At 37.0% G+C, this 25,976-nt stretch overlaps 2 protein-coding genes across 2 annotated transcripts in view; one reads left to right on the forward strand and one right to left on the reverse strand.

Moving 5' to 3' along the window:
- The window catches only part of Smr (nuclear receptor corepressor smrter), a 189,875-nt gene that overhangs the window by 58,994 nt on the left and 104,905 nt on the right, over positions 1 to 25,976 (forward strand). The gene's annotated exons all lie outside the window — the stretch shown is intronic.
- LOC140746065 (uncharacterized) lies at positions 10,289 to 14,540 on the reverse strand. Its single transcript, XM_073078055.1, has 2 exons — positions 14,319 to 14,540; positions 10,289 to 11,211 (listed from the first exon to the last, which is right to left on the reverse strand). Exons 1-2 carry the CDS (start codon positions 14,461 to 14,463, stop codon positions 10,583 to 10,585), a joined length of 774 nt encoding a protein of 257 aa, XP_072934156.1. The 5' UTR covers positions 14,464 to 14,540; the 3' UTR covers positions 10,289 to 10,582.

Raw genomic sequence — 25,976 nt, forward strand, 5'->3', positions numbered from 1 at the left:
GCCCGCATTCAAGGAAGCCTATACGAGGCAGGTAAACGCACTGTTAGATAAGGGTTACGCGGAACCCAATATGGGTCAGTATGTTAGTAGCGATAGGGAATGGTATTTACCCCACTTCGCCGTCACTAACCCGAACAAACCGGGGAAGCTAAGGCTAGTGTTCGACGCCGCGGCGCGAGCGAACGAGAAGTGCCTTAACGATGTATTGCTAGATGGCCCGGATTTGTTACAATCTCTAAACGGGATTTTGTTCGGTTTTAGAGCGAGACGGGTAGCACTAACAGCTGATATACGCGAAATGTTCTTACAAGTTAAGATTAGGAAAGAGGACCGCGTAGCGCAGCAATTCCTGTGGCGGGGCGACGACCGTAAGAACCCCCCACAGAAGTATGTAATGTCGTCTATGATATTCGGAGCTCGTAGCTCACCCTTTTTAGCGCATAGTATTCGCGATATGAACGCGACGGAGTTTAAAGATGCATATCCGCTCGCGTACGACGCGATTACTGGTAGTACGTACATGGACGATTGGATCGATAGTTTCGACTCCGAAGAGGAAGCCGCGCGCACGATAAGCGAAGTGCGCCACGTGCACGCGCAAGCCGGTTTCGAGTTGGCCGGTTGGAGTTCGAATCGCGAGGCAATATTGTCGGACGTGCCCACGGAGTCCCGCGCGCACGCTCCGAAGGAGCTCGCCACGAACGCGCATTTGTGCGACAAAGCGTTGGGTGTATTATGGTTACCTAGGTACGACGAACTTGGCTTTAACACTGAAATGCATAGGGTACCGGAAGACGTAAAAAACCTAACGCGGACTCCCACAAAGCGCGAAGCATTAGGAGTGGTGATGTCAATATTCGATCCGCTAGGCTTATTAAGTCCATATACGATTACGGCGAAAATATTACTACAGGAATTATGGCGCGAAAAAATAGGGTGGGACGAGTCCCTTCCGCACGAGCAGGCCACTGCGTTCGCCGAATGGCAAGCTGACCTAAAATGTATAGCCGACCTTAGAGTACCGAGATGTTATGACACGCGCGACTCGATAGTGGATAGGCAGTTGCACGTGTTCTGCGATGCGAGCGAACAAGCATACGCAGCGGTAGCTTATTGGCGTTTTAGGAATGCATCGGGTAAGGTAAAGTTAGCATTAGTGGCGGGAAAGGCGAAGGTCGCCCCCTTGAAAGCTCAGAGTATACCCCGTATGGAGCTTCAGGCGGCGGTAATAGGTTCTAGGCTAGCTACAGACGTAATAAGTAAGCATCCATGGAAGGATGCGGTAGTATATTTGTGGTCAGATTCGAAGACGGTGCTGTCATGGATTAGGAACGACGCAAATAGGTATACGCCTTACGTAGCTCACCGTCTGAGTGAAATAGCAGAGGCGACACGCACCGAACAATGGAAGTGGGTTCCCACCGCGTTGAACGTAGCCGATGACGCGACGCGGGCGGGTAACACTCAGTTAAGCAGCTCGTCAAGATGGTACACCGGCCCTCCGTTCCTGTGCGAGAGCGAGGAACGTTGGCCAGTTGAATGCACATTGCCATTACAAGTGACGGAAGCTTTAGTGACGCATACAACGTCCCGGGATAGCTTAATTGAGATAGAAAGGTTCTCCTCATACGATCGGTTAGTGCGTGCGCTCTCTTATGTATTGCTATTCGTAGATAAGTGTAGGAAAAGGGCGGCTAGCTTAGGCATTAAGCATATTAGAGAGGCGGAACGCCTGATAATTATGCAAGCGCAATCTCACAGCTTTGAGAGTGAGATAGCGAGATTAAGACAGGGAAAGCACGTCGACAGATCGAGTCGACTATTTAAGTTAGACCCCGTTTACGATGAAGACGGGATAGTTAGATTGAATGGTAGGATAGACGCGGCAAACATACCCGCGCAACGCAAGAACCCTCCAATACTGGACGGTTCGAGCCACCTAGTCAGGTTGTATATCAGACGCGAGCATGTTCATAGCAATCACTCGGGGAGAGAGCAGTTAGTAAATAACATTAGGCGGAAATTCTGGGTGTTACGGTTACGACCCGCGGTGCGAACTGTGATAAGCGATTGTGTAATGTGCAAAGCCCGCCGGGCGGCACCGTTAGACCCAGTCAAAGGAGATCTGCCGGCTCTGCGACTGCAGTCGTATACGCGACCGTTTTCATATTGCGGCGTCGATTGCTACGGACCTATGTGGGTGACAATAGGTAGGCGTAGGGAAAAGCGTTGGGGAATGTTATTTACCTGTTTAGTGACGCGCGGTATTCACATAGAATTGATAGCGAGCCTTAGTACGGAATCCGCGATAATGGCGATAAGGCGTATGGCCGCGCGACGAGGTATGCCGCATACCATGGTGTCAGATAACGGGACTAACTTTCACGGAGCGGATGTCGAACTTAGAAGGGCATATCGCGAGTGGCTCCCTGAGATAGAAAAGTTCGCACTTAGAAAACATATGGACTGGAGGTTCATTGACCCCGGAGCCCCTAACCAAGGTGGGGCCTGGGAACGTATGATAAGGAGCGTTAAAAGCGCAATGTTAGTAACACTTACTGATAGGGCACCTAAAGAAGAGATACTCGCGACGCTTACCACAGAGATAGAGCATACGATAAATTCTAGGCCTTTAACTCACGTACCCGTGAACGCGGACGACCCGGAAGCGTTGACTCCTAATCACTTCTTGCTAGGATCGGCGGTGGGCCTTCCCTTTGTAGGAAATTGTGCGGTAGCCGATAGGCGCGCATGGAGGGCTGCACAGGCGTTAGCCGATATATTCTGGAAGCGGTGGATTAGTGAATATCTACCTACGCTAGCACCTCGGGGTGATAACAGGAATAATAGGAGCAACGTGAAGCCGGGCGACGTAGTTATAATAGCCGATGGATTACTCCCACGAAACGTATGGCCCCGTGGCTTAGTAGAGCATGTGTATACGGGACCAGATGGTGTGGTACGAAGCGCGGAGGTACGGACGAAAGGTGGTATATTTAGACGTCCTGTATGCAGACTAATCGTCCTCCCGGTAGATAGTTAGGCTTCGAAGGTCTTCGCCGGGGGGAGAATGTAACGGACACTTAGTCTCAGTCTCATCTCTTTTTTAATTTTGTATAATTGCCTTATATTTCGAAGTGTTAGTATTAAGTATCCCTATTGGAATTTATATTAGTTTTAATGTGTTTTGTTTATATTATAAGATGGTTCTATGTGTAATTTATGTATAAGCAATAAAGAATGATACTTAATGTAGTAAATAAGTGAAAGGGATAGACATAAGATTAGAGCGAGAGGCCTATTGCTGTCTTCGTCCGACAGATAGTGCTGTCTCTCTCGGACAGGCCCTCGCAAGGTCGCGCGCACCTGTGGCGCGCGCGAAACAAATATAAAGAGGCATTTTTTTTGTATAAATTCATTCCCTCCGACGCCTCCAACGAAGAAGCACGCTTTGTAAAGAAAGAAAAATAAATACAGTCCACATTCGAAGAAACAACCACGTCTTTTATTCGGCACCTTGGACCTCACAGTACTATTTTTAACATATATACTTCGAAAAGGAGGAGGTTCTGATTTCGTAAAACATTTCATAAAACATGAGACTTTCTAGGTAACGTAACGACAAATCCGAAATTCTTTACACAGGACGCAATCACAGTACAAATATGGACCAGTATGGAAACTAAGCCTAATTTATAAAATAACTACACTTCATCGAAGCATAGGGTTGTCACTATATTATTTTTTTAATAATAGTGTTATTTATTTCTATTTTAGCATTTACTGTGCTGTAATGATCAATCAATCGAATTGCAATAACTACGCAGTTTAAAAATAATATAAGTAGGTAACCTCACGGCGTCAGCTAATCCCAGCAAAAGACGATAATCATTATTATTATTTTTATAATTACGGAAAACACTTTAAAATTGATACAACTTATTTTGACTGTTTGTAGATCTTTAACTTGGTATTAATTACGGCGTAACCTTTTACGAGTTTTGGCGGAAGCATACAGGAGCCGCGGCTGGACGAAGACAATTCGTCCGCTCTTCGGAGCGGACGCGCGGGCAGCGAACATTAAACGTCAGTCTTCAGGTGTTTGTCACGCATTTTCATGTCAAAAATGCGTAATTAAATCCAGTAATTAAAAAAACCATTACATAAAAAATGCTTTATTCTTCATAAATTACAAATTATTTACTGAAATAACAACTTATATTAATAATAACTTTAATTTTTTCATTTTCATCAATTTCGTATACTTTTTTTTTCTACATTGTAAAAGGTTGGATTTTTGTTTTCTTTTTCGCGGCGTGTCCACATTTTCTACAACAACAATTTCTTCCGTCTGTGTATACATATCAACCAACTTCGGAGCTTCGGTTGACGTTTGTGCATCTTTTTTTTGTAAAACTGGTAGATGAAGAGATGGTAGTGAATTAGTTTTAAGAGTTTTACGTTGGGTTCCCGTTAGTATATCCATACCATTAAAATGTTCTTCACAAACGGCATAGTTTTGAGGCGGTCTGTTTATGAGATCTTCTCGAGATATCAAACGTAGCCATTGGGAACGTCTGAAAAAGATAAAAATAATCATTTTCAAAGATAGTCAATTTCACCAAAAAAGATGTTGTTTTGCATAAACAAAAAGTTCAAGCTTGTGTTCATTTCTTACAACTGAGAGGAAGGTGAACACACAATTAATATTTCAAAATTATAGCACTATCGGTTTCAACACCCTCAAGAACCATGAAAATGACACTCATGACGAAAAAGTTGACAACTCCATGCAGCCGCCAACTTGGATTTACATTTTGACAGCACTATCGGTTTTAACACCCTCAAGAACCATGAAAATGACACCCATGACGAAAAACTTGACAATTTCATGCAGCCGCCATCTTGGATTTATATTTTGACAGCACTATCGGTTTTAACACCATCAAGTACCATGAAAACGACACCCATGACGAAAAAGTTGACAACTTCATGCAGCCTCCATCTTGGATTTACATTCTGACAGCACTATCGGTATCAACATGTAGGCAACTATTTTTATCCAAAATAAATAAAAAACAATCTTCGAAAACAATACCCATAAAATTGATAATCTATTAGTTTAAACTTTGAATTATGTTCACAAAATTACAATCGATCACACGGACTTAAAATTCGAGTAAGTACCTACAAATTAATTTAATTATAGTTCCTATTTTTATAAAGTTTTTATTTATGTGTATATTAGTTAAATTAGTTTTCTAATGTTGTTAATAACTATATAATATTAGAAATATATGATTTAAAACACCTACAAAATATAATAATAATAATATTATAACAATAAATCATTCTTACCTTTCAATATTAGCAGGTAATGTAAAAAATGATAACTCCGGTTTTGATGAAGCCGAGTTTAAACAGCCGTATACCACGCAATACGTTCGTGGCATTTTTAAAAAGATCGCGGAAATAAATAGCAAACAAATAGCAACGTGACCATTCGTTTTGATGCGACACTCGCTACTGAAGCACTGCGAGAAGAACTTCGGGGCCTCGTAGATGCGCTTGTTTGTGTGAGTGTGCCGTTTCGAACGCTTTGTACGGAGTTTCCATACTGTCCATATTTCTACTGTGACGTAATGGACATGATTAACATTGTATCAATTTTATAGTATGTGTGTGATTCGTGTACGTGCACTAGACACATAGAGATTTCGTAAATGCTATAGTTTTTGAGCCTTACCTTCTCGTGATTTTCCCAGTCCCCCAGACCTATTGAATCACCAATATATAAAACTAATACCACATATACTTACCAAAATCTAAATCGTAAAAATTCTAAGTCTATGATTATTTTGACGCGATTGCCGACCAAATCAAAAACGTTTTGTCAATCATGAATGACAGTTCAATCTCGTATATCTACATGAATTTTATGAAGTTTTAAACAAAAAATGTGCAGCTGATTTATGTTGCCTCTCGCAGGTACTTCCCATGCATTATTATTAGTACCTTACCTGCAGTCACAATATCTATTATCATGCGCACCTTTCCAGAATCTCACCCCAAAACCGATTGTGCTATCTAAAGAAAAAAATCGCAACAAAAACAGTCGAGAACTACAGTCGTGCAATTTGGCGGAGTGAAAAGACGCGGGAAGTGGGTCGGGGCGGCAACGTCGCATAGCGGTCTGCACGGCGCGGCAACCTCGCACGTCAATATCAGAATCTGTAGCCGAGTGCGAAGTACGAATGAATGTTGGAACTTGAACGGAATTAATGTTACGAAAATGGTAATTGTTCTCGTGTTATCTGTGCTTTGTTTTGGTTCAGTTTTGCGTAACACCACAGACTAAAAATGTTTTAATTGTTCGTGTTAATTTGTTTCTTCACTTGAAAATTAACTCAAATTTCTTTTATTAATTTATTTAAATCTATTTCTAACTACCACTAGGCGAACCACTTTAGAGATTTTACTAAATACATATAAGCAATATGAGTTTCACTTTAGTTAAATTCATTCCATAAAGAACTAAATGTAACCGAAGTAGGTATTTAAAATATTGTGTTCTAGAATGAATTCAAAACTAAGGTAACAAGAACAAAGAAAATTTTAAATAGAACCTGTATGAAATGTTAGAACAGAAATCTGTGCTGGCATAAACTAAACTTGAATTTCCTTTTATTTTTTGTTTATTAAGAAATATAACAACACAGAAATATTGTATGAAATGTAATGTTCGCGATACGAAGCCCGAAGCATGAAACGTAACATTGGGTAGGAACCATAGAAACCTCAGAGTAATAAATAGAATGGAGTGCGACAATGCTGCATCATATATTAACAGAGGTACCTACAATATTTATTACAAAATAGTATTATGCAAATTCCGTGCCAATGCAAATTAAAAAAAAATATTTCCGAAAATTAAGCCTTCCTTATATATTCTTTCTTATAACATCAGCTATCTACCAGTGAAGGTCCCATCAAAATCGGTCCAGCCTTTTTCGGAGATCAAACAGACCGACAAACATTTTAATAATTATTTTATTATTTTGTATTAACACCGTCTCCTAACAAACAATAAAAATCGTTTATTTTGACATTATAAACACACACTTCCATTTTATTTATTAATATCTATAGATACCGCGCATGGTGTTCTCACTTGTGCCTACTGTTCATACCCAAGGCTCGTTCGTACTGTAATTATTCTGAAGTAGGAACAGTCTATTTTTATTGTTTTATCGATCTATCTCGTAATAAAACATCCTGCCTGCTAGCAATTTGCTAGAACAATATAATTATTCCAAGACGCCTCCGGCTTAGGGCTGTACGGGTCTACATACATATTTATAGGAGTAAATTGTAATACGTAGGTACCTATATAATTTCGTAAAAGTAACGCTTTAAGACATTTGTGTGAAAATAATTGTGTAGCAAGGTTTAAAAAGTTATATGTTCGGGGCAACGCATTAAGAGGAGACCGGTTGCGTTCCTTAGGAGATGCCGGAGCTCTGTACGCAGCGCTGAGGACGGCCACCGGGGGTTTTAGTGCGGTAACAATCCCACATAACCCTACGTCGTTCCAACGGTACCGGGAAGCTTTTGAAGGTTTCCTTTTGAAGAAAAAAAAACCCTTTTTGGTGTCATAGACTCACGTAAAGGTCTTCTGGGTGCTGACACACAGAGATAAATACAATGACATCCACAGCGAGACAAAACTAAAATTCATTAATTTCATGTTTAATTGGCCGAGGATCGAACCAAGAGCTCTAGCTGTCAGCGCGGTATAGTAACCATTGTGCCACACGGATCGGTATCATAATTAAGTAACAGGACTTAGAGACATTTTATATAAAATTTCTCATTACTTAATTACGGTAATGCATAGTTAAAATACTTATAATGACATAATTAATTCAAATTTACTACATTTTAAGTACATCATAACATGAAAATCCTTTCTGAAATAATTTTGTTCAGCCTCAAAAAGCTCATTTTAAATTTTATCAAAACTTTCATACAACGTTAAGGGATTTCAAATAGTCTAACATACAATACTCTTCGAAAACTTACAAAAAAAAGGATTACGGAGAATTTCATTGTAGTTTTTTTATATGCAACATTAGCAACCCTAATTCATGCAAAGCGAAATTGACGCTCGTTACATCAACCGACGCCATATGAAGTAATATAGTTGAAAATAAACAGCTAAGTGCGAGTCGAACGCATACGAAGGGTTCTGGACCACCGAATTTTCGTTTTCTTTCTATTTGAGGATTTGTCATTATATCAGCTACTAGCTGACCCGGCAACGTTTATACCGCCGCAAAATTATCTATTTATCAAATATATTTCATATAAAATGTAGTCTATGTTACTCGTGGATAATGTAGCTTTCGAATGGTGAAAGAATTTTTAAAATCGGTCCAGTAGTTTTTGAGCCTATTCGTTACAACCAAACAAGCAAACAAAGTTTTCCTCTTTATAATATTAGTGTAGATAAGTAAATGCATTTTCAAAATTTGAATTGTCTGCCTATTGCGGTTCAATGGGTAAAGCGGATATCGCCGAAAAACAGCGGTTTCTTATATGACAACGCCCATACTGTGTAAATTTTTTATATGTCGTGTAAAAAATTCAAGTGTCTTTCTATTACGGTTCAAGATAAACCTGATACGGCACAAGATAAGCCCTGTGACACACGGACAGACGGTGGAGGCTTAATAATAGGATTCCGTTTTTACCCTTTACGTACGGAACCCTAAAAATAGTCAAGTTCTGTCTAGGTATAGATATACCCTAGATAATACGTACTATGCTATGGATATATGCATGTAATACCATTTTTTGTGGATGCTACATTACTCTAGGGGGAAAATGCCTTCATAAAATACGGAATGAAAAATGGACGAGGAATATTTTATGAAAATGGTAGAAGTTTTTTCTGTTTTACCGTGGCGGTAGTGTCGTCACATTTACTTAGGATTGCAGTGTAAGGGTTAGTCTGTGGTGTCTTCCGGGTTGAGGTGAAAAAAAAGTTACACGAGGCGTTTTAACTTAGTCCCAACATAAAGGAATGGCGTTATTTTAAAATTGAATCATCATCATCATCATCAACCCATTACTGTCCCACTGCTGGGCACGGGTCTCCTCTCAGAATGAGACGGATTAGGCCATAGTCCACCGCGCTGGCCAAGTGCGTATTGGTAGACTTCACATACCTTTAAGATTTTTTATAAATCTCTCAGGTATGCAGGTTTCCTCACGATGTTTTCCTTCACCGTTTAAGCAAGTGATAATTAATTTCTAATACGCACATAAATTTGAATATCAGAGGTGCGTTCCTGGGATTTGAACCTCGAAAAATTTAATACATACTTTATTTTAGTTAGTATTATGGACTGACGCGAAAACGTTTATATATGTAGTAGATGTTGGTACAAATGGTACCCATTGGAATTTAAGGTGGTAGAACCCTTAATAAATCGACTTCAGCGGCACCACCTCCACACCTATTTCTGCCTAATAACAGTAGTGTTGCTGCTGTGTTCAGTATTTGCCCACACATTTCCAATCAATGCGGATTATATCAGAACTGATTGGAAATATATAGGAAATACGTAATCATAATCATAATCTTTATTTTTTTTTTGATTATGATTATGATTATGTAAACAAAAATAAAAACAGTAATTTTTGTCAAAACGTAAAATCTCATACTAAGGGTACTGGTTTGTGGTAAGGGAGCTATACATATCCAACTTAGACTTGGGGGTAGCAACACATCTGTGGCCAACCTCAAACAGAACTCTAGTCTTATATGTATGTAAAGTGAATGACGTTATATGTGGCTTATAAATAAAAACACGCAACGGTAACGTAACATGCCTCGCGCTTATATGGTTTCTTTATTTTTATTCTATCTGATGTCATCAGTATATGATCACCATGATACCGTATGTTTATAATAATAGGATTGGTGGCATTAATACACTACAATACTCTACCATACATCTATGGCATTGACATGAAAATAATTATTTTTATCTTTATTTACTACTTTTATATTCATACTTCACACCGTAAGGTTTTCTGCAAGAAATCGCTTTTTAACGATGAGACCTTTGTTTTTTGTTTTATATCTACATTTATTTATGTAATGTGTGTACAAAAAGTATGTTATTATTATTATTTCGCTAGAATTTAAATGTATTCCGTAGTAAAAATCAACTATTTAAATCATGTAATAAAAAGGAAATGAGAGTAAAAGAACGAAGTATTGTTATAACAATTTACTTACTAAAAAACAACATAGGAATGAATTAAGTTAATTCGTTGCATCAATAATCTTACTATAACAGCTATGTCACTAGGTACTGGTATTATACATCGTTTTTCTAAAAATATCTTATTATTGATAATGTTACTTAAATTAAAATTAAAAGTTAAAGTATAAGACTAAGTAACAACTGAGAATTGTCTGCACTTTCTGTCTGTTACCATAAGCTTCACAATAAAACTAAATATGGTGTTGCTACGGAGATTATGGTAAAGTCTTTTAATAAGTTCAGTTCTACGAAGAGCCATCGTCATCTTTCATGTCGTCTTGGTCTTGGGACTCGTCCACCGACTCCGGCGGCTCACATTTAGTCTCGTGGTCCGGTACACAAGTTATGAAGTAAGTCTCGTTGAACGGTTTCTCGGAGCCAGCGACCGCGGTCGGGTCCGGTCGGTACGCGAACTCCTCGACGACCGCCTGCACCCTGTTCCTGAAAGACAGCTGCATATGTGGGGGAATGCTTCGCACGTGCGGGAGCAGACTCTTGAAGAAGTGCATGTGCTCTTCGTTGACCATCTCCGAACTGCGCTTCATTTTCTGTTTCTCTCTCATGTATCGTAACTTTTGTTTCTTCATCTCCATCATGCGTTCTTTGTAGCGGGTTTTGAGTTCGTTCTCCATGGGTGATGGCGACCCTGGCGCTGACGTGTCCTGGGAGCCTTCGCTGCTGTCCTCGTCCCTCCTCGGGTTCTTAGTATTGACCCGCGGTGTGACCACCTCTTCGAGAAACTGCAGGGATTTGTAGTACCTCCACTTGGGCTCGTATGTCAGCATCTCCTCCTCACAGCCCGCTGGCGGGATCTTCCCGTACTCCACTGAAAACTGGTCTCGAAGGTACTTCCATTTCTTTCTGACTTTGTGTTCTGTTAAAAGAAAATACATTGATTAAGAAATAGTGATATTTTGGGTTGAGTACTGTAAAGGTTTACGCAATTGCGATAGTTTTGGAGCTTGTGTTTTTATCTTATATACCTAATATTGTTATTGCTCAACTTTTTTGTAGAAATTATTGAGAAGAAAATGTACAAAAAGATACGTTCTTTGATAAATCTAATCTTTAGTAGCATTTGCACGTTACGGACATCCGACTATACAAGAATTTAGTTTTGTAGATAATTCAGAAATACCAAAATCGTATCGTATAGATTAGAAGGTGCAATTCTTAAGAGCTAAGTTTAAGTACAACGGCGTGGTGGAATGGCTGGCAACTGCAACCTATAAACCGGAATAAACCGGATCATCTTTGTATATTTAGTTTGCTCTACCAATAACGTATATGCCGTATGAAATATTTCAATAGACATAATTGTTATGTAAATAAGTTTGGCATAATGCCCACGTTCATTTAAATATAGAGTAGGCACCTATGTATGATGATAAATATTGATGTATGTCATATAAATAATAAAGGGGCAATCCACCGAAGTTAAATCGTGTATGGCAGATGACCACATACGTAATATATCCTCAACAAACTAATTGAGAAGCTGATATATACATGTAATGTAATTACTCTTATAGTATCATTTACTAAGTGATGGTAATTATAACCAGACACCAATACTATCCTCGAGAGTAACTAATATATCATCATCAACCCATTACTGTCCCACTGCTGGGAACGGATTTCCTCTCAGAATGAGAAGGCCATAGTCCACCGCGCTGGCCAAGTGCGTATTGGTAGACTTTACATACCTTTGAAAACTTTTTTTAAGAATTCCCAGGTATGCAGGTTTGTTTCCTCACGATGTTTTCCTTCACCGTTTAATCAAGTGACAATTAACTTCTAATACGCACATACATAACTTTGAAGAATCAGAGGTGCGTGCCTAGTATTTGAACCTCGGACCCCTCGATCAAGAGGCCGCGTTTCTATAACTATAGCCGTCTTTAATAGGAAATCCAAAGTAGTACCGCAGTATCGGCTTAAAATACGAGAGTAAAAAAGTGCTTCTATTTCATTTTTTTACCTTTTTTAAGGAGGTTGTAGTAGAAGTAGTCATAGTGTGTAGTGCATATTGATAGACGTGATACTTAGTAAGTACATAAAACTTATAGGTATGAAAAATTTCATAATTTTCCAATCCTCATTTTACGCTGTGTATTCGAATATTAATTTCATTTTTCAAAAGCGACTTTTAGTGAATTAACGTAAGGAAAACGTAAAGAAAATCCTATGTGAGCATAGTATAGTATGTATAATAACTATATGAGCATAGTATATTTTATCAGTATAGGTAGGCACAAGCACGTTTCGCTTAACCCGAGCTTAACTATTGACTGTTGGCTCCGATATGTAGGTTACAAAAATCAATATCCTAGTATAGGCACACCGTATACATCTGTTCGATATGCATGGAATATACTTGCGTATATACCTATATACTAACTTTTTTTTATAATATAGGAGTAGCAGACGAGCATACAGTCCACCTGATGGTAAGTGGCTACTGCCGTCCATGGACATCTGTAATCAACCCCAGATAGGATTCCTACCTGAGGTCCGCCACAGATGCGCCGCTACCCCTGAGGACTAAGCTGGAACGCCTCGAAAAAGTCGTTTTCCTTACCACACCCCTCAAACCGGGGCATAGCAGCGCCTAACACTGCTGTTATGAGGTAGAAATAGGTGTGGCGGTGGTGCCGCCGGAGTCATAATCATAATCATAATCATAATTCTTTATTGCATAAATATAGTATTACATAGGATGTTGTACAATTTATAAAGTTCAAACATATTTCACCGGGTAAGGTATGCAATTTTAAGTTTTACATACTAAGTATTAATCTACATTACATTAAACACGTTACACTAATTTAACAAATAATTCATGTTAGAAAATGGAATACAATATTCTGTCAATTATAGATATTTATGTCAATATTAAGTATGTATCATGTCAAATTATATACTCAATTAATTGTTATTCGAGATTATAATGATTATTAATAACGCTTCCTCCGTGTCAAAAACTCAGTTAAAGAGTAGAAACAATTCGTTAGCAACCAATTAAACATTTTTTTCCTAAATATTACAAAAGGTAGATCTTTAAATTCTAAAGTCGAACCACAAACGGTTCTACCACCTTCATAAACTGTATTTAAAGTGAATTTTTCTATATATATATTATTTCTATGTTTTCGTAAGGTGATTTATATTAGTGTTATAGGTGTTATAATCTGTCCGCGTGGCAGAGTTGTCACCATGCCAGTCGGTCACGCAATGCGATTCGGGTTCGATCCCGACTACATAGATGTAATGATGAAAAGTTTCTGGTTTCTGTACGTGTAGTCGTTTTTATATGTGTTCGACGAACAATATATTTGTATTTGTTTGTATTTATACTGTTCGTAGCGCAGACGATATAAGGATTGCTAGGGACTGGGAGTGTAAAAAACACTAATAATTTTAAGCAACCTACTACAGGTTGCTTAAAATTATGAAAACAAAATCTAAAGAAAATCTTTACACAAAAATTTAATGCTTTATATTTTTCAACTTGAATAGGTTAGCATTTTAATTAATAATTAAGACTAAATGAAATATATATCTATGCTACAGTTAAACATAGCTAGATGAAGATTAATTAAAAATGATATAAAAATAGACTTAAGTGTAGTCTAAAAACCTTTTTAATTTTTAATTATCTAAAAACTGTTAATGTAATGCATCTTATAAAATGGTTTTTTAATATGTAACTTAATTTATTACGTTATTGAATAAGTCTTAGCGATATAACAATGGAATATAGTTTACAAATCATTTTACGTACATGCCGCAAATGTTATATAAAATCGAATTAAGTTCGACAATGTCATTTCAATTTTACAAAAAAAAACCTGCTAAAGAAGGTGCGTGTTTTAGTTATCACGCACATATCGCACGGTTGTACTATTTGGAAAAAGTCATCGTATTGCAGAAACGTCGTACAATGTTACCGCTGTTTACAAGAACGGCGGCGACACTCACCTTCCTCGTTCAACTCGCCGGCTATCTCCCTCCAACACTTGTCGAGGACGTTCCTGTTGCTGTGGAATTTGTTCCCGCGGTCCCACAGCTGGGGTTTCTTGCGCACCAGCGCTATTAGTGCGTCTATGTTCATGTTCGAACTCATGGGGCCGGTTATACGCCGACGGGCACGCGCGGGCACGTACGTCTGACGCCGGCAACCGGCGCGCGGTAACTGGGTGTCGGAGCCGGCTGCCGGCGCGATGGGGGCGGCGGGCGGCGTCTGTTATCGTACGGCGGACGTGTAGGGTTGCGTATTTGGAATATTTACGCTGTTTAGGGATTCTTCGCCCTTTTTTAGGATAAATAAAATGCGATAAGTGAGGAAGAATGTTTTTTCTTTTGTATCAAAATGATTTTTGTTTAACTAATATTTCTTCGTGTTTGTGTCTTAAATGCAATAAAAAGTTGTAGACTTTTATATACCTAATGATGTTTGCTTACCTATAATGTATAATCTGTTTATTTTTTATTTCAAAATCGACCCAACTTATGATTATTTTTTAATCTTATATAACTTGTGGAAAGATTTTTGTTAATCACTGTCATCTGAAATCTGTTGCAATAACCTTTATATTTGTTTTATTTAAATGAATTTTAATAGTTGAAATTTTAAGTAATATAAAAACAGGGAATTGTCAACACACTAGATACCTAAATAAATCAAAAGTCATATTGTTTTGACTTTGTTTCGGCTAGGGTTGTAGCGAGAAATAATTTGATTATATCAATATTATAATTGAAAACTAAATTAAAATAAATATACTTGGTATATTGTATTTGAATAAAACAAGTCAGGATTCGTCAAGAATTTAACATTTGTCTTCGTCATTATTATTCAGTCCTATTTCTGGGCGCGGGATTCCTTTCAGAGTGATATTAGGCCATAGTCCACCGCGCTGTGCAATTTACTAGGTTATTTAACAATTTGTATTATTTATAAAATTTGCATAATGTGCGAGTGAGTGACAGCCCTAACAGTTCTCTTACCTGCTAGCGGAGAAGCGGGTTTTTGTGTAAACATCGTCCCTAGGACGTTATTGTTGGCTTACGTGTATCGCAAAATCACGAAACATTTGAACTATGATGCCTTTATCTGCCAATGTTAGGTAGAGAATGGAAAATTAAAGGTGCTGTTTTTGGGTACCATATATAGTTTTTTCTCCAATCTTTGGCGAAATAATGTAATTTAATGATGATTTTGAAAATGTCCTGTATATTAATATCCTTTGCATAAAACAAATGCAAATTCTTCATGTTAAAACAGTCGAGTAAACCCTCTGTGGTTCGTTTAGATTATCTTATTAATGAAGCAAACAGCAGTTCATGCAGTGAATGCAATTCACCTCATGGTAAGAAGCTGCTGCCGTCCATAGACATCCGTGGTTAAGGCCAGGCTATTCGTTTGCTAGATCAATATTTTTAAAAAAGTACTGAAAATGATACTTCCACTATATTCTTCCAAACCAATTTCATTACCCACAGGCGCTAGGCTGTCTGCTTTACAATTTATAATATTAAGAGACGAGACGAAATATTCGCGTGCAAAACGAAATTCCCATTATTAATACTCGTCGTGCAAATTGACAGGTGTCTACGGACAGACAGATCGATCATGTGCGGGCGACCCCGATTGGAATGGAAAATATCATTATTTTGCTTATGTATACGTATATGTCATATATACGTGTATGTGTAGGTCTGTGTTCGTTATTATATTATATTATATGTAAAAATAATGGCATTTAAAAAAAATGAAAAAGAGAATAATTATTTTTAAAAATTAAAAAAGACAAACCCACTGAGTTTCTTACCGGATCTTCTCAGTAGAGGTCGCGTTCCGATCCGGTAGTAGTTTAAGAAAATATTGTAACTGACAATTTGTAAGTGCCGCCGTTGGCCTATACAAAAAAATAAATATGTTTCATTTCATTTCATTTCATTACACGATTGTAGAGGATAATATTTTTGAGCGTATGTTGGTATGTCTTATTTTTGGCATATTCTACAGAGCAAAAGGCTTGATAGATTTGAACATATGGAGTGATGTATTCTGGTCGGAAGGGTGGTAAAGTAGGAAATTTTAAACGGACAAATTTTAAGTAAAATTGTGACCTTTATGCTTAGGTGAAATAAATGCTCCTTTTTCATTGCAGAAAATAATAAATAACATATATCGGAATTTACATGTTCTTCAGCACAAGTTTGATACATAGGGCACAGCTGGTAAAACATAAAAGATAGCGTTACGCAGCTGTGGATCTCCTACACTAATAGATAGTAATTCAATAGGCCTCTACTGAAACAGGCCCTTAGATTGCAAATTTGCAACAGACACTCGTGGACAGTAATTTGACACATAAATAGTTATCCCATATTCACACACTACAGTTCCCTGCTGTAAGCGTGGACAGAAATACAAGATACTAGCTGACCCGGCAAACTTTGTACCGCCTCAAAATATATTTATCAAATATTTTTCATATAAAATATAGCCTATGTTACTCGTGGATAATGTAGCTTTCGAATGGTGAAAGAATTTTTAAAATCGGTCCAGTAGTTCGGCCTATTCATTACAATCAAACAAACAAAGTTTTCCTCTTTATAATATTAGTATAGATAAATAAGCAGATCTATAAAACAACTCTACATTCATTATAATCTTTGCCCAGGCGGGAATTGAACCTGGAAGCATTACGCATAAAAACAATACAGTGACTGGGACCTTGAGTTCGTCTGTATTTCTTTAAATGTGTTTGTGTTAAAAATTCATATCTTAGTTTAAAAATAATGAGTCAGTGTCATAAAAAGTAAACAATGAGCCATATGATTCTTGAAATGATAGAATAAATTAATAAAAACGTCATTCGTAACGGACCTTAGATTAGTCATTGTCGTTTTCTAAATATAGAGGTAAGGTCAATAACGCAGTATAGTCACGTTCCACTTAAGGTCACCTAGAAGGTACATTTTTTTAAAACTAGCCACACTGCTATACCTATTTCTGCCTATTAACAGCAGCGTTAAGCGCTGCTGTGTTCTGGTTTGAAGGATGTGGTAAGGGAGACATACTTTTCCGAGGCGTTCCAGCTTAGTCCTCAGGGGTAGCGGCGCATCTGTGACCGACCTCAGGTAGGAATATCGAATCCTATAGGCGGCAGTAGCCATTTACCATCTGCTACTTCTATATTATAAAAAAAATGCTCATTGCAGTGTTCCGAATATTGCGAGAGTAGTCACTCACTCACCCTACTCGCCCACATATTTGCGACATTATAGAACTCCTGAGAGATTGAAGTTTGTAGAATTATTTGTGGTTCGACTCTGATGGTAGCCGTTTTATGACTCCATCTGGTGGTGATCGAAGACTTGCACGGGCTGCAGCAGCCACTAGCCACTAACCATCAGATGGACAGCATCTTGTAAAAAATTATCATAAATTCCTTTGACTCGCATTAAAAAAAGACAAAATATGAAACATCCTGTAGGACTAGCGGCTTGACAAGTAATGCAGCCACGTTCCGTCTCTGCCCACTTCCCTCGCTATTTGCCTCGACACTCGTCTAGTGTGTGGCTGTACCATTAAAAACAAACTCCAATGCCAGCCGAGCCCATGTTATTGGTCACTGCCGCCCACGCATATTTGTCACTCACTAGAACAGGTGGCGTACCTGAATTCGACCAAAAGTGCATTGATGCCCTCGGAACAGTCAGTCAGAATGCTTCACGAATGCATGCCATGTACGCATGCATGTATGCGATATGCATGTATATCATAAAATTTTCTGTCACTGCCTAAACGTTTGATCCGACACAAAAACATTTTGGATTTTATTTCACCAACTAAGCCTTACAAAATCATGCTCTGGAACATTCTATCATTTGTTAAAAGTTTGCTCCGAGTCTGCTCATCATTTACTATGATGTGAAAACATTTTGTTTTTTATGATAGTCGAAATAAACGTATGAATGAAATAAAAAATGCTTATTTTTCTATTCGAAATAGATTTAAATTTTAATTATTTGTATAGATTGTCTGCTTAAGTGGTAAGTTATTAAAATATATTAATGACTAAATAATTAAGATAAATCTCTCATATATATTCAGAACGAATATTTGATAAGGTTTTAAAAGAATTTGGTAGCATTTAAATTCAAATCTATGCTAAGGCAAGTTGAGAACCAGTGGGAACAGTGGATGATGCTAATTTGGTAGTAATAAGTGTGTTTCTGACTCATAAGTACATTTTGATTGAGGTTTCCGACTGGTCTGTCTAGAAGATTAGACCATTTCGGACGAAATTATTCTGTGTTAATATTATCTAGCCGCGGAAGAAAAAATAATGTTCGTTGGTGTCAATCAATCTCTTTTTAAATCTTGTATCGTGGAAGTCTTAACAAGTCAATCACACGAACTAATTACGTTCTGTTGGTGTAAAACACGAAATTAAAGCTTGTTTTTCGCACGTTTTACGACGAAAAAATACGATAATTAATTATTTTTGTCTTTGATATGACTTCTGAGTCTTACACAACGATCTCGAAATACTTAAAAAAACATAAAAGAATCCCTCCAAATTAAAGGTACGGGGCAGCGGGGGAGGGGGGACAGCCATCATAATAACAAATCCTATGTAATCACAACTGAATGCGATGTGCTGAATCAGTGCGGCGTTGCCGCTCCGTGCGCGACGTTGCCACGCCGGATACGCTGGCGCCACGTTGCCGCTCCGTGCGAACACGGCGAGCGCCATGCGACGTTGCCGCTCCACCCGTCTAAACCGTAAAATACCATTCATTCAATTATAAGCAACAGAGTTATAATGAATTCAAAAAATACATCCACATGCGATTTATTGATGCCATTTATTTTGTTGATTTTAATGCTTTCATCGGTTTCCATTCTATTTTTGTAACGTCAATAATTTAATCTGCCACGTAATGTATTAAGCTGCACGAGTTAACTGTGTCACTTATCGATTACTTGGCTGTCTCGTCAATGTCAATTCTACATTTGAAATCTCATTTGAAATGAAGTGATTCGGAATGTTCCAAGTTTGAATAAGTTTCTGCGACGTTAATGCGATTGGAATTTGGAAGTTTAAACAGTTGAATCATTTTGATATTTTGCTCGCAGTTTATTATTTATTAACAATATTTAAGATAAATTATAATAATATGATATATCCAATACTCGATTCATAACTGGATTTTCAAACATTTTTATGTGGCTATTTATGTCAGTATGGATGGAATGAAATAAGAGTTAGTTGCTGCTAGAAAAGGAAACTTTTGCTCCAGTTCGCATAATTCCTGCTAGCTTGCAGAAACTACTGACCCAAATCATACGGAACTTCGGCATGGGATAGCTTACAAGTTGGATCCGAAGAAGCTGACTTTTGATACAGTATAGAAAGACATGATTAGACGAAGAAAATGGAATTAGGTCAGCGCGTCATTACTTATCTAGTTTACTAAGGGTTTTAGAAGACCTTCAGGTGTGATTTTTTTAACTTCTGAGTTAGAACTTTGAGTTTCTTGGTAAAATTACTCCGCTGAAATGAAAATTGACGTTTTTTAACGAAAAATCATTTTTGAAAATGAACCATCGATTTATACCGATGACGCAAAAAAGGAATTGATATAGCATAATCATAGACGATGGTAATCACCAGGAAAGAGCATCGGTATAACGGTCAGACAAAACAGAAAATAAATAATTAAATTATTTAAAAAAAGACGACGGAATTCCACAATCTTTTCAAATATTAAATTGCACACTGCACAGGATGTTATGCGAGATTATGTACACATTGTACACATTTAGCACATAAAAGTAGAATGTGACGAGCTTATACTAAACACTAGTATACAACACATGACATATATGTATACTTTGTCGCGGTCGTTGCAACACATATTATAGTAATAATTTAAATGTGCATTTTATTGTCCTTTTTTGTCGTTTTTTTTTCTTTTGTTTTATGTGATTTTTATTTTCATTTTATCTTTTTCTGTTATATTTCACTTGTGTTGCAATTATCCGAATAAATGTTTCTTTCTTTACTTACTACACATACATTTGTACAAAATTGATCGGCGTCAGTGAAAGGGGCGCCGGAGGTTGGTTGCAACACGCCCCATTAGCTGCGCCGGTCGACCGGGGATCAGTCGATCAACCACGGAGACATATGAGATATAAGTCATATATGTAGTAGGTACCTACATAGTTAAACTTTAAACTTATATAACGTTTTTCAAAAAATGTTGTTATTTAAAATAAGTTTTTTTTTATGTCTAGCTTATACATAATAGGTGGTAGAAGTAGTATTGTTCGATGCCGGAGGTAGCACTGCCATGCTTATTACAAGCGTAAGCGTAAGCGTTTTGTTTCGTTTTGGTGGCAAGGTGACTTACATATAAGCCGACCATCTCTGCCAGGAGTGGCAAAACAACTGGGATCGACTGCTTTTAGAACTGTTTTATATAGAGTTCATTACCCTTTCACATATTATATCTTTCCCGGATTATGTCTAAGGGTTGGTGAATATATTGATTTAACTTAATTACACTATTTTGTAAAATTTCGTTGAAATATTTCTGGTAGCACTTTCTTTAGTACAAAAATGTTATCATTAATCTTACAAGTTACATTAATATTACAAAATTGTTTTGTAGGTATTGCGTGTTACATTCGCCAACATGCAAGAATAACAAAAACACCTGTTTCTATACGACTTTGCCTTTAAACATTATTTTGTCATTTAATTTCGTCAACAACAAAAAAATAATAAACGCGTTTCAAAGGCTTATTAGCAGGTAGAGTTTGACACAAAGTAATCAATTTCTGCATTTGTTGCTAACATTTACCTCAACTAAATAAGGTATTGAACTTAAAACCGACATAACTAAAACTATTCTAGAAGTAGTTACTTTCAGAAGAAGCTTTAAGACCCATAATATACTACACTTCCTCACGGTATTCTCACGATATTTTTCTTTATCGTCGAAACTAGTACGTTGCGCCTTCCAAATACTAAAGTCGTGTCTTTGTTTCGACCTCCAGAACGACGCGTAACTCATACCTACGCTTATACATAATCTGCAATGCGAGCACAAAATTACCATCCATATAGTACGTACTGCGCTCACAACTGCGGAGTCCAATGCGGGCAACAATTTAAAACAATGCCCGAACACTAAAAGCGGCACAAGTGAATCCGGTGCCAAAGGATAGTTCAGATATTGAATTGGAGATAACCTCGCCGGAGGATGTATGGAGATTTGCCAGAAAGCAATGCGTGAACGGGGAAAATCGCGTTATAGTACGTAGTTATATTTGCGGTCTTATTATTTATATTGCGGGCCTTAATTTGCTTTTTATTGCACGATCTCTACGAATGGGTGGAAATTACAAATTTTACAATTGAATTATATAATTATCGTACTAATTTTACTTGTTACTGCAACCAATCCATGGACGGTGTATGACGAGAAAACAGTTTTACGAGGGACATACTTAGGAACATAGCTGAGAGGCAAAAGAGAGTGAAAACATTTTAGCTATGACTCAGAAAATTAGTTTGATACTTCTTTTTAAATTACAAAGTTTCTGATCGATAGACATATATTTTTTTTGAAATTTATTTCAATATTGCCTATAGACGTTAGCCACGTTAAAATATATTATTACACGTCGTCGAATCTAACCGTGAAGAATTTTATCGGCTACATATCAAGATTATTTTTTAGGACAATCGATAATAAAAAATGCTTGTACTTACTATACTTTCTTTTTTTTTGTTAAAACAAAGTACCTTTTTCATTATACGGATAAGATAAAATTGCTGACGTATTGGAGAAAGAAAACAAAGTTATCTCGCTCTGATAAAAATATATTGGTTTACCAGAGTTATCAATTTCACTTTGTAGTAAAGTAATTTGTAGGTATTATGTTTATCAGTTGATATAACTTTTATCTGACCGATAATGAAATACTTATTTTATGACTCGTTTCTAAGCGGGATTTTTATATATAACCTTTGTATGTACTTCAGTATGTCACCTTCAGTTTAGATCATCGACGAGTCATCTAAATTTCTTAATATGCTAGGCACAGATTTTCTTACGGATACCTATAGCCATCCATTCTGTAAGTTACTTAAGAGGTTTTGTTAAATTCGTATTCAATCCGTAATATTTTCATATGTGAATGTAGTCTGTCAATCTTCACTTGGCCAGCGTTTTTGTGCCACCTGATGGAAATTAGTTGCCGTCGCCTATGGACATTTTCAGTAAATGCATAGTCGCCTATAATGCATCGCCGACTTTGACGAAAAACTCTTTTTGCACATCTTTCGAGGAACACATGCTGTGAACGTATACACACACAATGACATGTCATAGTGAACAGGGAATATCTCAGGAAGAAATTTATCGTGAATAGCAGTCGGTTGATAAGCAAAGAAAGATAATACTATAGAAGCAAGTAAAATACTCTTAATTCTGTCACCTACATCGAATTTAATCCAATAAACTACTAGCTCATACATCCCGCAGTAGTCTACACATACGAGTACATGAGTTGTGTACCTACATGTATATACACTACATACGTGTATAAACATATAGAGATGTACGTTTGTAAAGTTGGTTACGTGAAAGGGAATACGTCCGGCGCGCAGGCCACTTGAAACTCGACGAAAGACAGGGCTGACTCTTGAAAATGTGCGAATTCATTACTATGTAGTTCTTTTTGCAACTGAAGAAGCAAATTAAAAGGTTTCACTTGATGCTCATGGACACCAGTAATTAACGCCTAATAGATTTGAATTGATACTGAAACTAAAGTCATCCAGAATACAGCAGCGTTTATTTCTGTCATGAGGTATAAATTAACTATTTTGAATATTAAGAATTGACTGTGAAATCCCAAAGATTTTACTTAGTTTTTAACTTGCCACAAAGTAACTTTAATTCTAATGTATAAATGTAGTGAAAATCAGAATTTAACGCAAACAAATTGTAGACTGAAATAGTTAAGGGAAAAAAGCTTCGTTGTTAAGGTTTACTGATAAAGTCTGTGTCTCACGGAATATTCTGGTAAAACATGGTTAACGATTTTCCCAATAACATCCCGGACAAAACATTTTAAACTGAATCATAATTAACAACGCAATAAAAACACAGGTATGATCTTAAAACATGTTTAAAAACTATATCCGTTATTATATAACCTGTTTTTGGCTGAGGCTTAAAATAAGGCCGGTTATCTAACGTGCGCAGCCCTGGCAAAGTGGAGTAGAGAATCTCAGGGAGCGGTATGTGGTGTACGACACACATACAGACGTACAACACGTATAGCTATACTCGTATATAGTGTACTGACACCCGCGAGACAACTCTGGGAACGCAATTCTGCTAACTTTGTACATTTTGTCACGGTTATTTTGTGTAGAGATGGGTAGAGGCTAGAGAATTATTCTTATTACTAACGAGTTGGTAACTTTGGCATGCCCGCGTGCGTCCCCGTGCTGGGATTTTATAATTTTATGTAGCTAATTTAAATTTTTCCAGAGTAATAAAGTGGTGTATGTCAATATCGACATAGTTGTCATTACCTGTAATCGGTTGTATTGTTTCCGGAAATGGGCCTGATCAATAGCAAAATTGTAAGAGTCGCTCTTGTGTGTAAATATCATACACATAAGTAAATGTTTCTTTGTATTATTACAAAGAAACATTTACTTATTTAGTTTAAATTTTATTTAATTGTATGAATTAGTTTTCTTCGGTAGTTTTAATTAAATTGAAGAGAAATATTTCTCAACGTAGACAGGAATGAAAACTTTTATATAACGAAGCTTGATTTTATTAATTTTTGTCTGTTTTTCTTCTTCTCATTTTTTCTTGGTACATACATACTTGGTAAAATATATAGTTACGTTTATATTTCAGAGAAATACAGGAATAATATTCTATAACATTTCTATTTCAGTTTCTTTTTGAACTCTGCTAAAAATGTACTAAAGATATATTTAACACAATTAATGAAACCGGTTTCTTTCTGACATCAACATCAAAGGCCTCTTAAAAGTATGTGAATCATACACATTAGGGGATAAAAAATCCCATAAAAAATACGTAGCGCGAAAAAATCAATCAATTGCGAGTGTGACATGCGCAGTGTGCTCGCTGCCGGGTCTCATCCGGGCGGAGACCCGGGCAGAGCACCCGACGTGTTAATCCACGGACGATGTTATTATATTATATGTATTTCAGTTTTAGTAATATCACTTTATTAAATTTAGGTTGTGGAAGCTCAATTTCGACATAGATGTTTGAGTCTGGAAATCTTGAAAAGTTGTCGATGGGTTTTCAACTTTTTATATAATATTGCATTTCTATGTAAAGATGTTTTATATACATTTTATTTGTAAGTTACTACTGGAATGCAAACGACGTAGATATTAATTTCTAGGTGAATAGTTCACTAGAATTTTATTAAGACTTATTTACTTTCCCTATAAAGAATATAAGACTGAGTCACAGAAAAGCCCATTGTTGATAGTTTATAGTGTATAATATAATTAATTTAGTTTCGGCTAGATCCAAGAGAGAAACTGATATAACATTTTTTCCACACTGCGGGAAATTTTCCTTGACCTAGCATACTCACGTGACAAGACATCGTAACGTATTTATACCTATCTATTGGCGGTCTTATTTTTTTCTATCGTCTGTTCGAGGAAGATTCTTTGTGCTCGTTTGTAGAGTTAAGGACTTATTCTAGAGAATCGGACTTTAGCTAATATATAGTATATCTTAAGGCACAATTTTATCTGCACGTTACTAAAATATCAGTTTTCCATTAGTAAACTTTCCATTAGGTACCCAGAACCTTAAAAAATTACGACCGACCTAAATGTGGAAAACGGAGCTTAAAAAAACCTATAAAATATTTTACTCTTTCCTCCGCTAAAACTGTGGCTATTTTGGTAAGCAAACGTTGGCTTATTTTAAAATTTCATCCGGGTCCGACATATCCGACTCCTTTGAGCTTACAAAATTCCTAACTAGAAATTCGAGGCTGTCTCCTAGGAAATTTCTGGTCTTGGCAGCTTATGATAACGTTTTCTATTTATTTTGGCGACGCTCGAAAGGTATTTAGCACTTTATGTAACAGTATTTCCATTATGAGGTGACTTTTAGCTCTCAGATTTGCCAGAGTGCAATATTTTTCGAAGGTGACCTTGGCACTCTAGGTTTAAGAAAATAAACCAATGTAATGTACTTTCATAATCTATCGTATTTGCATGATAGTTTCGTCTACATCATATGTTCTACTCAAAGATGTCTTAGTAAGGTTAGGAGTAGTATTCGTTCAGTTTGATAAAACATATTATACAGAGCATAGATGTATAACTTATATGTCATTGATACAGAGGATAATTATTGTGTTGCATACTTGTGTGACATAATATATCCTCTTAACATAATATACATAATTATAAACTTATTTACATGCGCTAATAGGTTGAATAAGTGCTTTATATTGCATATGATACATATATATATGTAATACCACAGTTTGTACTAAATGTGCAAATGATTGACAGA

The sequence above is a fragment of the Epargyreus clarus genome, unplaced genomic scaffold, assembly GCF_041222505.1.
Source record: "Epargyreus clarus isolate Ecla_fem2 unplaced genomic scaffold, WU_Ecla_fem_2.2 ptg000012l, whole genome shotgun sequence".
NCBI classification, from domain to species: domain Eukaryota; kingdom Metazoa; phylum Arthropoda; class Insecta; order Lepidoptera; family Hesperiidae; genus Epargyreus; species Epargyreus clarus.

What these genes read in the sequence shown, in the direction of transcription:
- LOC140746065 (XM_073078055.1), bottom strand. Translation starts at nt 14,463, where the DNA reads ATGAGTTCGAACATGAACATAGACGCACTAATAGCGCTGGTGCGCAAG. An exon ending in CGGCGAGTTGAACGAGGAAG is followed by an intron (nt 11,212 to 14,318) that starts GTGAGTGTCGCC and finishes TTCTTTTAACAG; the next exon opens with AACACAAAGTCAGAAAGAAA.